Source organism: Clarias gariepinus, chromosome 18 (assembly GCF_024256425.1).
Source record: "Clarias gariepinus isolate MV-2021 ecotype Netherlands chromosome 18, CGAR_prim_01v2, whole genome shotgun sequence".
NCBI classification, from domain to species: domain Eukaryota; kingdom Metazoa; phylum Chordata; class Actinopteri; order Siluriformes; family Clariidae; genus Clarias; species Clarias gariepinus.
Genome location: NC_071117.1, coordinates 28,867,501 through 28,887,525, shown reverse-complemented (window position 1 = coordinate 28,887,525; position 20,025 = coordinate 28,867,501). Strand labels below are relative to the sequence as shown.

The following is a 20,025-nucleotide window of genomic DNA, read 5'->3' as shown; positions in this document are numbered from 1 at the left end:
TATTTATTTTGTTTCCTTTTTTTTCTTTCTTTTTTATATTTAAATCCATTTCCATAAATCTAGAACTTCAGCTTTTTTGTCTTTCATTTATTAATTTTATTTCTGAAAGTTTAGTAAGTCTATTATTTATCCATCTTCCTTTAATTATATATTTCTGCATTTTTTTTTTCCTGTCCCACATTTCATTCCAATCCACAGCAAGTCCCCTACATACAAACATTCCAGTTACAGCCTATGCACATGTTCAGTCGAGGAAGTGAGTACTAAGAACAACTAAGCAATAACAATGGAGACAAAGGCGAAAATAATTGAGAGAATGGAACGAGGTAAAAAGACATCGCTCGTTTTTTTAAGATGAATTGTTCGAAAAACAGCAAGATTCTAAAGAACACTGTACTGTAATATACTGTGCATAGCCAATTGTGTTAATATTCTAGTACCTACACAATGTTTGTTGGACTTATGAACAAACTGGACTTATGAACGAGCTTTTGGAACGGAACTTATTCATATGTAGGGGACTTAATGTATTTGTTTTTTTTGTCTGTTCCCATTTTTTTTGGTTCTTTTTAAATTTTCTTAAACTTGCTTTTTTCATTTTCTTTCATTTTTTCTTTCTTTCCATCTATTTACTATGAGTTTATTCATTTATTTGGTTGGTTATGGCTTTATTTCACCAGTTAAATGGCTTTATTTCCTTTTTTTTTCTTTGTGCTGCTTATTTTTTTGTCAGTCTTTCCTTCAATTTAGTTCTGCCCATTATTAGTTTTTGTTACTTTTCATTCATCAAACTTTCCTTAATTATATATTTGTGTTAATTAATCAATATTAATTTACTAGTTAAAGTTTTCTTTTCCAAATTTTATTTACATTTTCTCTTTTTTCCACATTTGCTTTCACTCCATTTCTTTTTTGCATTTTGCTTTTCTTTTTATCTCTTATATATCGTATAATTTTTTCATTCTGCCTCATCTGTGTGTGTGTGTGTGTGTGTGTGTGCAGTAACACTACAGGTGGCGTGTACCTAAAGCAGTGCTGTAAGGGCTTCTGTATCGATATCCTAAAGAAGATCGCCAGGAATGTAAAGTTCACTTACGACCTTTACCTGGTGACAAACGGCAAACACGGGAAGAAGATAAACAACGTGTGGAACGGCATGGTGGGCGAGGTCAGGAAATACATCACCAACACCACCGTAATGTTACTTACACACCAGGCGGAGAGGGTTATGGCTCACACACCACTTCGCCTTTATGCTATTTGTTCTGCAGGTGGTTTATAAGAAGGCCGTGATGGCTGTCGGTTCTCTGACCATCAACGAGGAGAGGTCAGAGGTCATCGACTTCTCCGTGCCGTTCGTGGAGACTGGCATCAGCGTCATGGTTTCCCGCAGCAACGGAACCGTATCGCCCTCAGCCTTTCTGGGTAAATCTAAGACTATAAAAAAAAAGGTGGATAAGATTATCTTTCACTGACTTCCTGCTTCCTGTTGACTGTCTTTCACTTCCTGTAGAGCCGTTCAGCGCATCGGTGTGGGTGATGATGTTCGTCATGTTACTCATCGTTACCGCAATCGCTGTCTTCCTGTTTGAATTCATCAGTCCGCTGGGCTTCAACAGAAACCTCGCGCAAGGCAAAGGTACGCCGCGCGCCCGGGATCCATCTCTCCACCTCTCCTCTCTTCTCTTTCATTTCTTTTTTAGATTGCTATCATGTTTTCTTTCTTTTCATTTCTTATTCTTTCATGCTTTCTTTTTTAATTATTTATATCCTTCCTTCTGTTTTTTATTCATTATTTTAATCATTAATGTCTATTAAGTTTCTTACTGTATTTCTTTTAAACTTTGTTAACTTGTTTGCTGTTGTTTAATGAAGTCATCCTGCGACCTCGAGTCTGTTACCTCTTTCCATCTGCATCTCATTCTTTTGTTCTTTCGTTTTCTTCAAACTCTCTCTTTATTGGTTCACTTCTGCCTCTTATTTTTGTTCATGATTTTCTTTGTGTTTATCTCATTATTTTCTTCTTTCTTTCCATCTTTCTTTTTTTTTACTTTTTTTTTGTTTGTTTGAATATTTACGGTATTTCTCTCTTTCTTTTCATTTCTCTGTTTCATTCTTTCTTTTTTATTTGTTTGTATCTTTCTTTAACATTCATTCTTTTTTTTTTATTATTAATGTCCGTTTCTTTTAAACTTTGTAAGCTTGTTTATAATTTTTTAGCTTGTTTCAGTAATTTATGTAAGCTGCTTTCTCTCTTTAATTTTTCTTCAAACCATCTCTTTTTTGGTTTATTTCTCTGACTTTTTTCCTTATGATTCACTTTCTTTTCTTGCATTTATCTCTTTATTTTATTCTTACTTTTCAGCTCATTTTTTTTTTTTTACATTTGTTTGATTATTAACTGTATTTCTCTCTGGTCTCTTCTTCTTTCTTTTGTTCTCTGGTTATAAATATGCACCAGTCTGGAGTGTGTGTGAATAGCTTGTTTATAGCAGATATTTCACATACGTTTTAAAGGACCCATATTATGCAAAATTCTCTTGTTGCTCATGATTACATTCAGACAGGTCCCCAGTGGGCGTGTACAAACAAATTAGAAAACAAACATTTCCTGTTATTTGTCATTTTTCCTTGTTTGTACTGGGTTTAAACAAGCTGATTAGATTTTCCCCTTAATGTGACCTCATCCAAGAAAAGCCCCTCCCCCAGCTTGTTGCTCGGCTTCTCAGGGGGTGTGACTCAGCAAGAGCTCATTTACATAAACACTGAAAGAGAACGTTTGGAGGAGGAGTAAAACAGAGGGAGATTGTGGTATGAAAAGGCACATTATCTGAGGGTTATTTCGACTGGGGGCAATAACACACACACACACACACACACACACACACACACACTAGGAGCTCAGCCGTGGGTTAACTTGTCAATGACACTGTAAAATATTTTTATAAATTTCGTACACTTCTCTTCCAGACCCTCATGGTCCGTCGTTCACCATTGGCAAGGCCGTCTGGCTCCTGTGGGGTCTCGTGTTCAATAACTCTGTACCAGTACAGAACCCCAGAGGCACAACCAGTAAGTTCATAGTGTCGGTGTGGGCCTTCTTTGCTGTGATCTTCCTGGCCAGTTACACTGCCAACCTGGCCGCCTTCATGATCCAGGAGGAGTTTGTGGACCAGGTCACTGGGCTCAGTGACAGAAAAGTATGTTTGTGTTATCTTCTACACCTTATCTCAGACCTGCTAACCTGCACATGTTCTGCATAGGACCCCCAAATTTCGGACCTGCATAGGACCTCTGCAAAAACCTCCCAAGAGCAAAAAAGCAAACAGGATTATCGAAATATAAATCCTGAAAGAGTGACAGTGGCAAAGTGGGTTTTTATAGTCCTCAATACTAACCAACACCTTGGAAGCCCTGCCCCTTTCCCCTTTATCTCACTTTAGTAATGTTTTAACAAGTACTTTTGTTACAAGGAGGTTTTTTTTGGGGGGGTTAATTTGTATGAAATTAAATCTATTAATGTTTTTTTTCACTAAGCTAACATTAGACAGGAACATAACTAACTATTTTTATTATGGATGGCACCAGAATCACTGGTCACAATTTAAAAAATATGCAGGCCTTGTTGAAATTACGCAGTCTTTCCTGTCAGAGTTTGCAGGTCTGTTCTGGTCTCTTAATGAAGACATGTAGCACGAAATCCAACATATTCTTTGCTGCCTAAACCTTTGAAAACAATTTTTCTCGTCTTTCCAGTTCCAGAGCCCGTATTCCTTTTCACCGCCATTTCGTTTTGGTACAGTCCCAAATGGCAGCACAGAGAGGAACATCAGGAAGAACTACCCAGACATGCACCAGTACATGGTCAAATACCACCAGACCGGCGTCCAGGATGCACTGATCAGCCTTAAGACGGGGTACGGCCTCACCAACCTTGCGTATTTGCTCCCTGTGGATTACTGAGATCGCTGAGTATTGCCATTAAGTAGAATTTCTCAAACTCTATTCAGTTCCTCAGTTGTAACCTGTCACAACCTGCAGCTGTCTTCATGAAGCTGTCTTCATTATTGGTTTGCACAGCAAGCTGGATGCGTTCATCTACGATGCAGCTGTGTTGAACTACATGGCAGGGCGAGATGACGGGTGTAAGCTGGTGACCATCGGCAGCGGCTACGTCTTTGCCACCACTGGTTACGGTATCGCCCTCCAGAAAGGATCCTACTGGAAGCGGCTCGTGGATCTTGCCATTCTAGGGATCATCGGAGATGGTAAGGTTATAATACAGTAACTTACTTTCATACCTACAAGTGTACAGAAAAAAATAATGCAGAATTGTAAAGACTTCCCACATTAGTCAATTGGAGGGTTTACATCTGTATTTGTCCTAATGTAATAATTATTTTTTTTGCTTGTGGGCTGATCCTAGGATTTGTTTGTTCATTCTGTACTAGGTGAGATGGAAGAGCTGGAGGCTCAGTGGCTCACAGGTTTCTGCCATAATGAGAAAAACGAAGTGATGAGCAGTCAACTGGATGTGGACAATATGGCTGGTGTGTTCTACATGCTGGCAGCTGCCATGGCGCTCTCCCTCCTCACCTTCTGCTGGGAGCACCTGTTCTACTGGAGACTGCGTTACTGCTTCACTGGACTGTGCTCAGGACGACCTGGACTTCTTTTTACCATCAGCAGGGTAAGGATTACATTCAATGAAAATGTAGAATGGATGTTTTAATGTCAGTCTTATATGTTCCTAAACCACATCCTAAATAACAGAATGCCCCTGACTGATGAATACTAATGTATTAAAGCAACAGAAGACTATACTCAGTCTGAAAAAATACATAAATCCTGCATCCCTACAGAAACCTAACGTTAGCTGTGAAATCACTTTTTGAATGTCTGTTTCTATGCCTTTCTGTTTCTGTCTAGGGAATCTGGAGTTGCATTCATGGTGTTCACATTGAGATGAAGAAGCTTCCTGAGTTGGATTTCAGTCCTCAGGCCAACATGTTGCATCTGCTTAAATCTGCAAAAGAGATTACAACTTTAGGTGTAACTTCTCCTAAACGGCCTGTCGCCAGCATCCTTCCTCCTACTACTGGACTGCTAGAACTTGTGACTGGGAGCAAAGGCAACAACAACCTTGCACCAAAAGATGCGATATACAACAATACAAACACCATGCTTGCAAATCGCCACAAAGAGCCTCTAAACAACATCCTTTTGCCTGGTCAGTGTGCTCTTAACCTAGCTGAAGTTCAGTCTGTTAGTGGAGGCACATTAGGTAGTGGTGACTCAGGACTTCCTGCTTCCAAGACCCGTGCTCTCTGGAAGAAGTCAGTTGAAACTCTAAGGCAGAACCCAGGATCTACAAATAATTCGCCACCTTCCTCTGGACCAGTCTATGAGTCACATGCGACTATGAAAAGCCAGAGGTACTTGCCTGAAGACCTGCCTGCACGCTCAGACATGTCTGATTGCTCTGGCCGAATTGACCTACAGAAGCAGCACAAGGTCAAAGAGACGCTCCGGAAGAGAAACCGCCTGCTACGGGACCTAAGTGACGTGGAACTCGCTGCATTACCCAGCCAAGCGAGTCAGCAGAGCAATCACAGTGCTCAGATCTATTCCCAAAATAGTCAGAACAGCCAGATCTACACAATTGACTCTGTAGACCAGGAGCATGGACTACATTACCCGGACATTTTCAATGGGCACAGAGACAACAAACATCGCCCTTCGTCTTCTTCAGAGCAACAGCCAATACTGCAGCTTAATAGCAATGTGTTCCCTCAGGCTCATGAGCCAGATGTCATGCAGAATGCTACAACTGCTGCCAAGGAGAAGAAGTACAATACTTACGGAAAGCCTGGTGGGGTGGTACACAGCCCAGCGGTGACCACTCCCACTCAAGACCACAGACAAATCCACTGCCGTAGCTGTCTGTCAAAGTTCTCCAACTATTCTGGGCTTTATACCATGCGACCTCCTCAGTATCGCTGTGACGCTTGTCTGCACTCTGCCAACCTGTATGACATAAGCGAGGATCAGTTCCTGCACCCTAATATAGGTGCCATTCGAGGTGGTAGTGTAGACAGGAGCTTCTGTGCATATCTGCCACATCCCAATGCTTCCTTCATGGCCTACCTTCCCCAAAGTGACCAAGAAGGTGAAGGGCTAATTAGTCACTATCAAAACGAGGGCATTTACATCCATCGCCAGCACTCTTATGAAAACCTGCCTCAAAAGAATTCTTCACGACGTGTGAGCCTTCAGGACAACACTCCTCAAATTAACTTGCACACGTCCACCATGGTTCCGGATAAGCTTCCAAAGAGCCAGTCGACGCAGCTGAACCACACACTTGCTTCAGTAGGTGTTAGCGGGCTTGGCATTGGCCGGCGCAGCAAGTCCATGTACCCAGCCCGTCCAACTGAGAATCCTTTTCTGCAGACGCTCCGCGATGACCAGCGCCTGGCTCACGGTCGCAGTGCGACGGACATTTACAAACAGCTGGTGCCACTTACATTAAGTCCAGTGGTCGACGGCAAGGGGCTCGGCATAGGGGTGGCGGCACCTGACCTCTTTTACCCCGAGCATGTAATGCCTTATGTAGCCCTTTCCCCGGTCGGCACATTCCCAGCCCCGAGAGCAATGAGTGCCGGTGGTGCACGACGAGTCTACAAAAGGATGCCCAGCATTGAATCCGATGTCTGAAGGTTTGGAGAAAAACTAAAACTGTGAACTAATGAGATACCGACTCTGAAAAAACAAGCGCTGTACAAAGCATCAGTATTTCCACCTGGATATGAATTCATATTGGATAATTCTTTTCAACCAGGAGTTTAAACAAACAATCTCATATATTGTTTCCTGCTCTTTAGTGAATCTCAGTTCAGCATTTCATCAGGTCCTCCCCCGTAGTTGAGCGGCAGCTCTGGGTCTTCCACATAAACACCGAAGACGGCACCAGACACAGACGTGCCGTGAAGAGAAAACGCAACAAGAAATGCTGCTGGAGTTAATGGAGCAGCTCCAAAGAGTTTTCCTTTTTTCCAGACCAAGAATTGAGCCAAAACATTGCCACATGCACATGTAAAGCCTAAATGTCTGAATATGACAAAGAAAGAAAGTAATGAATTTCTGCAACACCACAAAAACATCAAGGAAACAAATGTATAAATGCACAAAATAAACACTTGAATCAGAAGCAAAATAAATGCACTGTATGATATTAAAGGCTACGTTCACATTACAGCACAAGTCCGATTTTTGCAAGTCCAAATTTTGGACATTTGTTCCCACAGATGACTCAGATCAAAGAAACATACCCCTTGAAATGGGATACTAGGATTTAGTGTGTTTCTTACAATTTGCCCCCGAATCATTGGGGGAAATCCACACAAATTCTGATTGGACTGTTCTTATATGTATAAATATGTGTCTCGGATATGAAATATAGAAAGGTCTGATGTCAAAGAAATCCAACGGTTCTATTCACACAGTCATTTGTGTATCAGGTCCCCATTGTTACAATAAAAAAGCGTTCAATTTATCAGCCCGAGCTCTCAGGTCCAAAGTCCTTTATGAGTCTTGCGAACGAAGCCGTGTATGATCTCTGGGAGAGAGGGGCATGCTCCCTTTTTCACAGAGACCACTTGTGGACGTCTGCGAGCTCATATATGCAGAAGTGAAAAGAAAGCACTTTTCTACATATGTTATGAGATACAGTGTCTCAAAATTACAAATGAAAAACTTTACGTTATTAGGTTTTACCTTCCGAAAAAAAAAACGGATTTCAACTTGGTAATGTGAACGTAGGATAAAAAAAACAACAAAAAAACAAACAAAGAAAAACTAAACCTACAGCAAGGTGAAACGTCTTAGCAGGAAAAATTCCGACCAAACTTCCTACCCTAAAGAGACTTCTATTTTTTCAACTACATCTTTTTTTCCAACTGTGTAATATAAAGGAGCTCCGGGGAAACCCAGGGCCTTAGTTTAGAGTTTCTGAACATGTTTACCTGCATGCCAAACACATGAGCAGGACGACGAGTTCTCTGAGCCATCAGTGTTTGTTCACACACTCATGTCTACATCACAGCATTATTTATTACATTACAGTTATTTCTATAGTTATCTAGGAAAATCATACGTGACATATGAGTCACTTTTACAGTTTTATACACTGCCAGATTGATTGACCAAGCAGTGTGCAGAGCAAATGGTTGTTATGGTTCAGGGGAGAAAAAATAATGTGTGTGTATATATATATATATATATACAGAAAATATTAAAAGAAAGAGACAGTAACGACAGCGTAATCGAGGATCCTGTACCGACAAAATGATGTCACACTCTGCACCGCAGGACCACACAGAACTCCACATACATCACTTCCTGTGGGATGAAACCCGCCCACACATATCCTATTATTTATTCATTCCTTTATGTATTTATTTACTTATTTTGTTGTTTTCAGATATAATGGTCATCCAGCGATATGCACAATATCAGGTTGCAATATAAAACTTTCTGTATAAAATTTCCTAGCTAATATGTTTTATTATTGGTTTACTTAATTTACGAATTGTAATACATGTGACATTAATTTATAAATGTGATTTAATTGCATATGTACATATATATATATATTTTATATAACAATAATAATAATAATGATAATAATAATAATAGCATGTTAATCTTCTTAAAGGTCAGACTTTCCAAGTTGTTTCTTTTTTATATTTATTTATTTATTTATTTATTTAAAGTTTTGACATGAATGGGAGTACATGTTTACAGTGAATATGGAAAATATGGCTTCATCTCCAATGTGATTTGATCCTCATTTGAATACATAGCAGAAAAAAAAGAGAAGAAAAGAAATTATCAACCCGGACCAGGTTTTGGTTGTCTTCAGTTGTTTTAGTTGTTTACAAAATTGTTGTTTATTTTACGTTTGCAGGGTTTTGCCTCACACTCAAAATGATATGATAGACAAAAAGGAAAAAAGACGATAAATAAAAAGAAAGTTCCACAGCATTAGTAGAGAGATGTGTTTCTCTTAAAACTTTCTCTCTCTAAAGGCCGGTTTGCCGTCCCAGTTTAAATTTCCACACAGATATAAAGCTGAAGCGGTAAGTGCTGAGACGGCATCACGGCAGCTCTGGGATTACGAGGATATGAGTTTGCTCGTTTAAAGGCATTTTACGGTTATTAAAAAGTCTCTGCTTTCAGAGTCCCGAACACCGGCTGAACGGTAATGCTAATCCCTAATCATCACTTCACTTCTGTTTGATCACATGACACTTTCCTTTACACTGTGGTTATCACTTCATGTAGAATTGTTCTGACTTATGCTGATCGAACAGAATGTTCAATGAGACAAAGAGTCATTTAGCTGTGAACATGAGGTCGTCATGGAGATGAGCAGGTAATGCTGGCTCTCCAAAATGATTTGTCGTCAGTCTAAACACAAATTGGTCCCAGCCCAGCTTCACTTCATGCTAACGGTCTGCCTGATACATGCGCGATCAAACACATTTTCATAAACATAACGGCAAGTTTAGGGCGTCGTTCTCAAAATGCTGGGATGAGCAAAAAAAATATGACATTCTTTTAGATTGGGTGCCATTACTTATATTAGACATTACTATATTGTTAATCACACAAGCTTATATTTTATTAAAAAAAATACTTTTACAGGTTTGTTTGAAATATCCAGAATTTATGAGTAAATGATAAACCTATCGAGTGCAGATGAAAACTCACCTGCTTAAAATGGCAGCTCACGCTTGTGAACTTTGACCCCGGAAGCACTTATTCACAATTTAGGAAAAAAGAAATTTAAAAGGGACAAGGACTGTGTGTAATGGTTTATATGCTAATTTAAATAATTGCTAGACATCATACGAAAGAAGAATAATTTTAAAACAGGTTTGTAATTTGCATTTAAACGATGCTAAAGGTCTGAACAAAGTCTGAACAACCGCCGAATAATAAATATCCTTTATCTGAATTTAACCTTTAAAGAACATCACAAAAATAATGACGTCTTAGTGGAATATTTTTGGAATCTGGGCAAATTGTCTATAGATAAAAAAAAAAAAAAAAGAAGTATATTAAAATAAATAAATAATTATAAAGCTTATTTCTAATCAAATGTTACTAATATTGCACATGAAAATTTATTAATTCATCAATATTAATTTAAATAACTGAATAAATTATTAAATTAAGTTAAAATAATTGGCTTATTTGACTCTAGTCAAATTTATCTACCATTTATTAATACAGGATTATTAAACCTAGCTTTTTCTATACATCATTTCCTATTTTAAGATATTATTATTATTATCATTATTATTATTATAATTCATTATTAATTCTTTTGGCCCTTTTTCGTTTTTAAGCATTAATTTTGTTTTCTCTTTTTTTATACAATTATAATTATCTGCTATAGAATAAGAAAATTTAAAGCCTAAAAATAGTAATGTATGTCTAGAAATAATCCATAAATAAATGCATTTATTATAAAATAAATTTGAGTCGATTTGTAGATTATCTCTAAGAGTACAAAGGCACAGCTGATTGTGTTCCTGAGAGACTGAACTGTAAAAACCTTTCCATACAAATTATAAATAAATGTGTTCTTACACGATAAAATACATTAAAACACACACACACACACAAAAAAAATAAATAAACCACCTATTACTATAGAAACATATTTGAAAATTCTAGCCAATCAGAATAGAGAACTGAAGAGTGACATTGCTCTCAACACGGTTTATTTGTTGATTAATTTTATCATCAGTGCGTTTCTGCTTCACATCAGTACGATGATGAAAGACTGTAGATGCTCTGAAACCCGTCTGATGATTTAATCCACGAGTTCTTCTCTCCGCTCCTGCTGCACGCTTCATGTGGTTTGAACTTTTCCCTTCTGCTGACTCACATGAGCCAAAAGATCAGCTCATTTTTAATCCTTTAATGAGAGGAGGGAAAACTTCAAACTGTCCAGGGCAGGGCTTCCCCAGGCCTAATTTAAATAAGATCGTAAAAATCCTGTAACCGACTTCATACGGAGAAAAAAAGTATATTCAGATTATTCTTATTATAAAAGTCTTTATTAAACATTCAAGGTCTTTCACACATTTAGGTTTTTAAAGAGAATTCATTGGAATATATTTAATAATCTGTGTTTAAATGTGTTTTACTCCCTCTTACCTACTGAATAATTTGTTAAGACAATAAATTTCATTGAAACGCTAAAACTAACATACGGCGTTATGTGACTCGAGGCTCGGCCCCAAGTGCTTATTTTAGGGAAGCTGTGCTGAAATAAATAAGACGAGACGAAGGGATTTACCACAAAATTTACTCAAATTTAAGGCAAAACATTTCTTGTGCTGTTTCCTGTTTTGGGAATTTTCTTGAAAGAAGCTAAATTTCCTGCCAGAAGAACAAGATTGTTTCGCCTATAAGTTTAGTAACATTTGACCATAAATAAGTCTAATAATCTTATATTTGGGATGATGTTATAAGAAATTGGCTAAATTTAAGAATTTCACTTGTGCCATCTTTTGCAGCGTAAGGTGTCATCGGAACTTCGTAGGTAATTCCTGAAAATGTTTAGATTGCAGGAGTTCGGGCCGATTTGTTGCCGAGCCAAAAGTAGATCGTTAAAGATTTGTGAGAAAATTCTAACATCTTGTAGTCAATTATAAAGAGATCAAGGCAGAGGGAGTTTAAAGAGTTTCATTTCAACACAGTACACAAACTCCTAATTCAAGTAAAAGTACAAGGACGCTTGCCTAATAATGTACCCCACTACAAACTTTACTTAAATACTGAGTACTTAGTATGTGCTCTAAAATTAAAAGTATGTAAAAAAGTAAAAAAAAAAGTATGAGTACTCAAGAAAAAACCCCTGATTTGTCTGGATATCTATCTGACCGAGTCACTGATAAACAATATTTCAAAGCATTTAAAATTGAACTTGAGGCTGTTAATAACATGAATGTGCGAGTCTTTGACAATAAACGAAACAAATAGAGAGCAGCATTGTTGGCCACTTTCATTACTTTGGTAGCGTAGCTAGCTTATTGTCACCAGTGCTACTCTGTATAATGCAAGGAGTCGACGGTGTTAAACACGAGCACACTGCAATCATGCAGAAGATTAGAAGCTGCTTATAAAAAACAACATTGTTTATGATTTCAACTTATTTAAATAAAGGACAGAACATCCCGAATATGTCCAAAATATAAGAATTGAAGAAACATATGTTTTAAGGATAAACTTATTCAGTCCATTTGTCCTTAAACAACCGTTAAACAATATTTCAGATTTTTCATCATAAAACACACACACACATATGATGGTTTCTTACACACATTCGATTTGTTCGAATCAAACTTGGACTTTTGATTGTGGAAAATAACGGAACAAGGTTTTGAGAGTTCTACACCTGGGCATCTCAAAGTCTGGACTTCAGATCCAGACCGTACAGCAGGTAAACCCGGACCCGGTCCACCTTAAATATATGATGCAATAATACAGTGTAATAAAGTGTATGTTTCCTACTTTAAAATAAAGAAGTTATCATTTCATGGTGATGTTTACATTTACATTTAGGCAGTGCTTTGAAGTCTTCATCATCAGATAGATCCTTACACTGGATTACTACTGTAGGTTACTAACTATAAGTACCATAAACAGTCAAACACTGGTGGGAAGGGTTGTTCATTTTTTTGGAGTGGGAGTGAAGAGGGAGAGAGAGATTAACCCAAATGTTAAAGAAACAGATAGGTCTTGAGTCGTCGTTTAAAGATTGCCAGAGACTTAGTCCACCCCCTAGATGCCAGAACAGAAAACAGTCTAGACGCATTTCTTCTTCAACCTCTGAGAGATGGTGGGACCAGCCGAGCTGGAGTACTGGAGAGAACGTTGTGCGAAACGGGTGTGTTAACAGCCGGTGAGCTATTCAGGGTGTGCTAACAGGTGCCAATTCAAAAATTAGCAATTTAGCTAACAGCTAACAGACTTTTACATTCTGTCCTGTTGGCATTGAGAAGCGAGACTTGTCAGTGTAGATCATGTCCCCGGTGTGGTGGGGACAGTCCAAATATGCAAAAAGAAGTTCAATGTACTGTATCCTTGTACTGGCGACCACACATGGGGTAAAAGTTGGAGCTGTTTAGATTCACTAGCAATGACCTTTGCTATCTCTTGAGCGACTTTTGCACTATTTCTGACTTGCTTTAAAGTCAGAGTTGATTTGGTTTAAGCATGTGATTGCACTTAAACTGTGGCATTATTACACTAGGTTTGAATGTACAACATATTTCCCAAATGATTTGCTTGTCAGGACTCTGTTCAAGCCAGTCAAGTTCTTCCACAACAAACTCACTCATCCATGTCTTCATGGACCTCGCTTTGTGCACTGGTCATGTTGGAACTGGTGTGGGGCTGTTGTTCAGGAGCTGGGCTCGGACCCTTAGTTGCAGTGAAAAGATCTCTTAATTCCTCAGCATACTGAGATATTTTGGACAATTTCATACTCCCAACTTTGTGGGAACAGTTTGGGGACGGCCCCTTCCTGTTCCAACATGACTGCCCACCAGTGCACAAAGCGAGGTCCATAAAGACATAGATGAGTGACTTTGGTGAGGAAGAACTTGACTGTCCTGCACCTCAACCCCAGTAAACACCTTTGGGATGAGACTTTTAGGGCGGAAACTGCGAGCCAGGCCTTCTTATCCAACATTAGTGTCTGACCTTACAAATGCACTTCTGGAAAAACGGTTGAAAAAATACCCATAAACACACTCCTAAACCTTGTGGTTTAGTTTTTATAGCTGCAAAGTGGGCGGGGCCAGCATCATATTAAACCCTATGGATAATGTATTGGATGGTACTCAAGTTTATATGCATGTGAAGCCAGGGGAGCCAAAACTTTAGGCAAAGTGTATTTTTCCATGTAACTATTAGCACTAATGGTTCCGGACCCTTGACCCAAACAGAACTCTTATCCCAGTGTTTCACTACAGCTTGAATACCATCAAGATAGAAAGTTTTTTCAGTACGTCAGCACTATGAACGGACTGCCTGCTTCGAACACTGGCCTCCCAGGAACTGTTTTAAAGGCTCTTACCTTTAATGGAGGTTTGATCACCAAAGGCGTTCTGTTTCAGCAGCACAACGCACAATCTCATCCCGGCCACCGCACCACCTGCACATTACAGGAACTCAGCCAGGAGTTATTGTCACATCCTCCATACAGCCCTGACCTCGCTCCAAGACATTTCCACATCTTAAAGTTCAGAACTGTGTGTTATTATTAACTTGGACACCCTTGTGTTATTTATAGACGTGTATACAAAATAATGAATAAATCAATGCAATTAATAAATGCTGACCCAGAGCCCGGTTCTGTGCTGGCACTTATTTATAAACAGTGTTTTTTGCTGTACGGTTGTCTTTCCGTTAACTTTAAAAACTATTTTAAATTTTATTGATCAATGTGCAAACAATAGCACTGATTTGTTAAGCTGAACGTTTAAAAGTTAAGACGATCACCCAGATTTATTCACAACGACGTGGTATGGAATCTTAAACACGATTTATGTATGAAATCCTTCTTTTAGCTATAGGGACCCACAGACGTGATGTTGTCTCCGCTAATAATCCATAGCGAGCGTTGGGGTCTAGCCTGATGACAGCTGGTTATTTATCAACAGTACGTTTGAGGTAATGCGCCCTGTGCTAAAGCGGCACGACGAACCTTAGCTCCTTTTATCATCTGCAGCTATAACAATCTGCCAGCGTTATGTACTCCATCTCGTAGCCTGCGCTGCGCTCTTCGACCCCTCGGGCGCATCAAACAAACAAACGAGCCTGTGCGCTGCGTCGCCATGCTTTTCATTTCTGCACAAGGTTGTTTCCAGGTCAGTGGAGACATTCGAGTTCCTGCACGTCTCCACTTAGACAGATCTATCAGAGAACAACTAGAGGGTGTGTATATTATACAAGGCTTTCCCCTCATCACCAGGAGCTTATAATAGAACCCAGGACCTTCTGGTTAAACTGGGAGAAGAGGTTCTGATATACAGATCCTAAAGCAACATCATGGAGAACATGTTTTATTATTCCTCTTTGGACCGTGTCCAAGAGTCCTCCAGCTCTACAACCTGGTGCTTCTCAGAAACAATCTGCTGCTTGTCTAATAAATTACTGTAAAGTGTGTGTGCGTGTGTGTGAACTTTTCTAGTTGCCCCATCGTTACTAACTCAGACAAGCAGCAGCTTGTTTCTGAGAAGCACCAGGTTGTGAAGCAGGAGGACTTTCAGATTTATTTACTTACAGAAGATCTTCTACGATGTTGCGTTAGCAGGAATGTTTTAGAAAGTGTTTCCGCCACATCCTGCAGTTTGGGGTTTCAGTTCTTCAGCTAATCAAGATAATTTACAGCAGCACATTTAAATAAAAAAAAATCTATTATAGGCAATATGTTATAATATAAAAGAAAAGAAAAGTATCAGAAGCAAATCTGTGTTCTTTATTTTAAATCCTAGACTTGTATTTATGTTTGTTTTTATTAGACTTCTCAGCTGAAAATAAAACCAAAAAAGCAGAATTCCATCACTTTAGTGAGAAGTAAAAAGGCAATGCTTCAGATAAAACTTTTTGTGCTTGCTGCATTCTTTAGATTTTTCTTTGAAAACACAAAAAAAGTTTTTTTTTTCTCGTACTGGTAACAAAATCATTTCCTTTTTTTTTTTTAGAAAAAAATTATAAAATATTTTTTCAAAAAGAAAATACATAATGATTTTTGTTTTTCTAAACAGTCATATTTCACATTCTGTTAAGCTTCTTTGGGGACTTTTAGAGAAAATAATCATTCTGTGCCCATGACTTACTAAGGCGTGGAAATGAAATACCACCTTGACGTAATAATGTGTGGTTATTCATGGGTCATTCACGTCCCAGATGTGACAGCATGTTTAAGAGGTTCAGCAGTGAGTAAATAAAGGTATGGTAGTTATACGTCAATGTTAATGGGTATAAACAAAATCAGTTCAAATGTGTCCAGAGTGTATGAGAAGCTAAATGTGAGGTCATTACGTCACGACATAGTATGTCATGGCCATGCATTAAACTATTTCATTCATTATACTTGTGAATTCCATTCACTCATTTCATTCCAACACCTTAGCAGCCATGGAATATATTGTTTTTTTTTTAGCAAATGTCACCAATAGGGCTTCGTACAGTTCACCTAATTACATATAATAATTTAAAAATTTATAAATCTGAACTTACATTTTAGCTGGAAATCTTATCCAGGAGTAAAATCGCTGGTCACTCTGATGAGTAACTCTATAATTCTTTATCCATTATTAAAGAAAAAACAGAACAGAACAATAAGCACATGTAGAAATACTTAAAAATATATTTTATTATAGCACCTGATACATTTTTAGCCCTTTATGTTTTTATATGTTAATGGACACTAAGATAATAAATAAATCCCATTTACGAAGGGAAGGTGTCTGAATGAAGTAGTACAAGGTGTGGCTATAAGATACTATATAGTGGCCATGACTTAACCTTAAAGCATTTAGCATCTTGTAAACTACTGTACAGGCAAATTAAAGTTGATTTCATTTCTAACTGTTAGTAAAGATGTATGGTTATCTTTATTTATTCACTGACACACAGCATAACTCCAAAACAACAATCATCCTGCCACATCTGGGACATGAATTATCTCATTCCCACAGTCTTCAGTCAGCTACAACATGGTATCTCACGCACAGGCCACAAGATACTATCTTATTCCCACGACTAAGTAAGTCAGGCCACAAGATACTATCTCATTCCCACAACTTAGTAAGTCAGGCCACAAGATACTATCTCATTCCCACAACTTAGTAAGTCAGGCCACAAGATACTATCTCATTCCCACAACTTAGTGAGCCGAGTCCTCAACATAAAATCTCATTCCCACGCCTTAGTAAGTCAGGCCACAAGATACTAACTCATTCCCACGACTTAGTAGTCCGAGGCCACAACATAATATCTCATTCCCATGCGTTAGTACCTCGTACCCTTGGCCCACTATCTCATTCCCACGTCTTAGTAAGTCGTTGGCTGACGTTTCCTGTTAGCCGTTTTCTCTCAGCGTTAACTTTCCCTCGTAGTCACCTGATGTCATCTGGAGATTTCATCTTTATTCAGGTTTATTTGGCCAAACTGTAGCATTTAGCAGATAATTTCCTTCCGCTAATGATATACATTACAGCCCTGGGCCAACTCTCTCTCTCTCTCTCTCTCTCTCTCTCTCTCTTCACTACGACTCTGAATAGATATTTATATTTATTTTTTTGTGTTCTGCACTGCGATGCAAATCAAAAGGCCAAACGCCTACAAACACAGCTGATTCGGATGAGTGAAGACGTGTGTGTGTGTGTGTGTGTGTGTGTGTGTGGGTGCTTTTGCTTTATATTTCTATAACTTATGAAGGTCCAAATGTTCAGTAGAGTCGCAGGCGAGCAGCGAGAGCACGCAAAGAAAATAAGAGATAAAGGATGTAGTAAAAGATGTGACACACATTCAGATAATTCTCTTTCTCCTCGCTCACACACACACACACACACACACACACACACACACACACACACAGAGAGGATTAGGAGAACATTCTCCCTAATACTAAACATTGATATCAGGAATCATGGGCTTTCTTTAAAGCTTGTTCTTTTATTTCTCGTGAGTTTTAATCAAACGAGTTTCATTCAGAAATAAACCGAAACTAAAACGAGAAGAAATAATGTCCGTCCCCGGATGTAAATATAAATGAAACATTTTTATCATGTAATTGTTTATTTTTAACACATCACCACTGCTGATATAATAATAATAATAATAATAATAATAATAATAATAATAATAATAATAATGATGATAATAATAATAATAAATGGTTAGACCCTGACAAAACATTTACAAGTTGGATTTGTTTATTATAATCTCTTTGTTATTTAAATGTTTATGGACAAACCTGCAAATCCACTGTACAGATGTACAACATGCGCCGAAATACACAGCACTGAAATGAAAAGTCGAACAATATCACCTTGTTGTCATCTGTGAGTTTTATTTCTCTTGAAAGAAACCAACATACACATTATTAGCATATTGATTTACCCTAGTGTGTGTGTGTGTGTGTGTGTGTGTGTGTGTGTGCAGCGTCTCGCTCTAAACAGTGTTCATATCGTTCACACAGATTCTCAAACTTATCCTGGAACAAAGGTTCCCGCTGACTCCTGCAAAAGGAGGTGATTTTCTGGCGTAATGTTGACACGGTGGTTCACCATCAGAACGGCGACATTTTGTAACAATAGACATCATAACTGTGTTACTTTGTGCCGTCTTATTAAATCTCTCTGGAAATTGTTCTGCCAGCTCTTAGTCTTCCAAACTCATTCACAACCACTACTGAATGTAGGAAATAATACTCAACTATAAATAGTTATTCCTTCCGACAGGAGACGCATTTCCAACAAACGTACATGTGTGTTCAAGATGCACAAGTCTCAGTACTGTATGTTTTGGTGAATACTGTACAGGTCCTTCAGTATGGAGTCGGTTCCCCTTTAGCAGCTCTAACAGCTTCCACTCTCCTCTGAAGGCCGTCCACAAGATTTTGAAGTGCTTCCGTGTGAATTCGTGTCCATTCATTCTGTAGAGCGTTTATGAGATCAGACACTGGGGTTGAACGAGGAGGCCCGGCTCACAATCTCCGTTCCTGTTCATCCCAAAAGTGCTCGATGGGGTTGAGGTCTCAGGGCTCTGTGTTCGGGCCGCTCGAGTTCTTCCACACTGAACTGTCAACACAAAGTGATGTTGGAAGCGTAGCATTGTCCAAGGTGTCTTGGTATGCTGAAGTATTGAGATTGTCCTTCACTGGGGACAAGAGGTCCGATTGAAACACCTGAATTCAATAATTAACCCGTTTGGACAAATACTTTTGTCCGTATAGTTTAATTTTAATTTTCAACATATATTTTCTCATATTCATGTAAAATGTAATTAAAGCACATTTAAAACAAGAAAAACTTAGTCAAACTAACAGAAAATGATAAAAGCATATAATACTTAATTAATAAATTAATTAAAATACACATAAATATTTATAAAATTATTATTTCAGGTAGTCCCCAACTTACGAATGAGTTCCATTAAGGGAGCATGTCCATAAGTCAGATTTGTCCCGACAAGGTCAGTCTTATATACAGTGCCTTTGACACAAATATACAATGTAAAGCATACCAATCCAAATGACAAAATCTGTCCCCTTTCCCCAAACCGACAGCATGTGTCCAAAAACTGTAACCTAAGGAAAATAATCTCACAGTGAAATGTAACAGTGTTGTCTCTGCACCTTTAAATTGTCATTTTGTCTCAGAGCTGTTTTCCACTGTTTTGGACTGTAAACTCTTTTCTAAAAAGGATTTTCTAAAACTAAGATTATTGACCACCAGGACAGATTTACAGGACAACAACCCTGCCCCACCCCCCACCCCCCAACCCCACTTGCACACAAATACAACATACTGGACATTAGACATTTTACACTTTCACTTACACACTAAAAATATGCGACAAAGTAGTGAAAATAAGTGTCTATTTTTTGCACAATACACGTAAAACACTTCTGTTTGTATCTGCGGAAATTTGTAACTCGAATGTTCTTAAGTTGGGGATCTAAATCTGAAATTATACTTCAATCAGCATCAAGACCTAGTGTACGTGTTTTCAAGCAGAAATTCTAGCACTCTAGTGTACTTTTCTTCAAATATACTTATACATAGGATAAGGGAGTGAATACTTATGCTATTCACTGCATGTTCAGATATGCGTGAAGTACAACCTTCTCCCCAATACTGCACACATTCATTATTAAAAATGGAAATAATATGAAACATTAATGATGAGGTTCTGCCTGGGGAAGGC

General features: G+C 38.3%; 1 protein-coding gene across 1 annotated transcript in view; it reads left to right on the top strand.

Annotated features, from left to right (window-relative positions):
- grin2ab (glutamate receptor, ionotropic, N-methyl D-aspartate 2A, b) overlaps nt 1-8,999 on the top strand; it is a 96,019-nt gene extending 87,020 nt beyond the window's left edge. The window contains exons 6-13 of the mRNA XM_053477473.1: nt 1,003-1,168; nt 1,272-1,425; nt 1,514-1,639; nt 2,971-3,200; nt 3,757-3,917; nt 4,081-4,268; nt 4,452-4,690; nt 4,930-8,999. Coding sequence (XP_053333448.1) covers nt 1,003-1,168; nt 1,272-1,425; nt 1,514-1,639; nt 2,971-3,200; nt 3,757-3,917; nt 4,081-4,268; nt 4,452-4,690; nt 4,930-6,717 — 3,052 coding nt within the window. The 3' untranslated portion in view covers nt 6,718-8,999. The remainder of the gene's footprint in view (nt 1-1,002; nt 1,169-1,271; nt 1,426-1,513; nt 1,640-2,970; nt 3,201-3,756; nt 3,918-4,080; nt 4,269-4,451; nt 4,691-4,929) is intronic.
- The last annotated feature ends 11,026 nt before the right edge of the window (nt 9,000-20,025 follow it).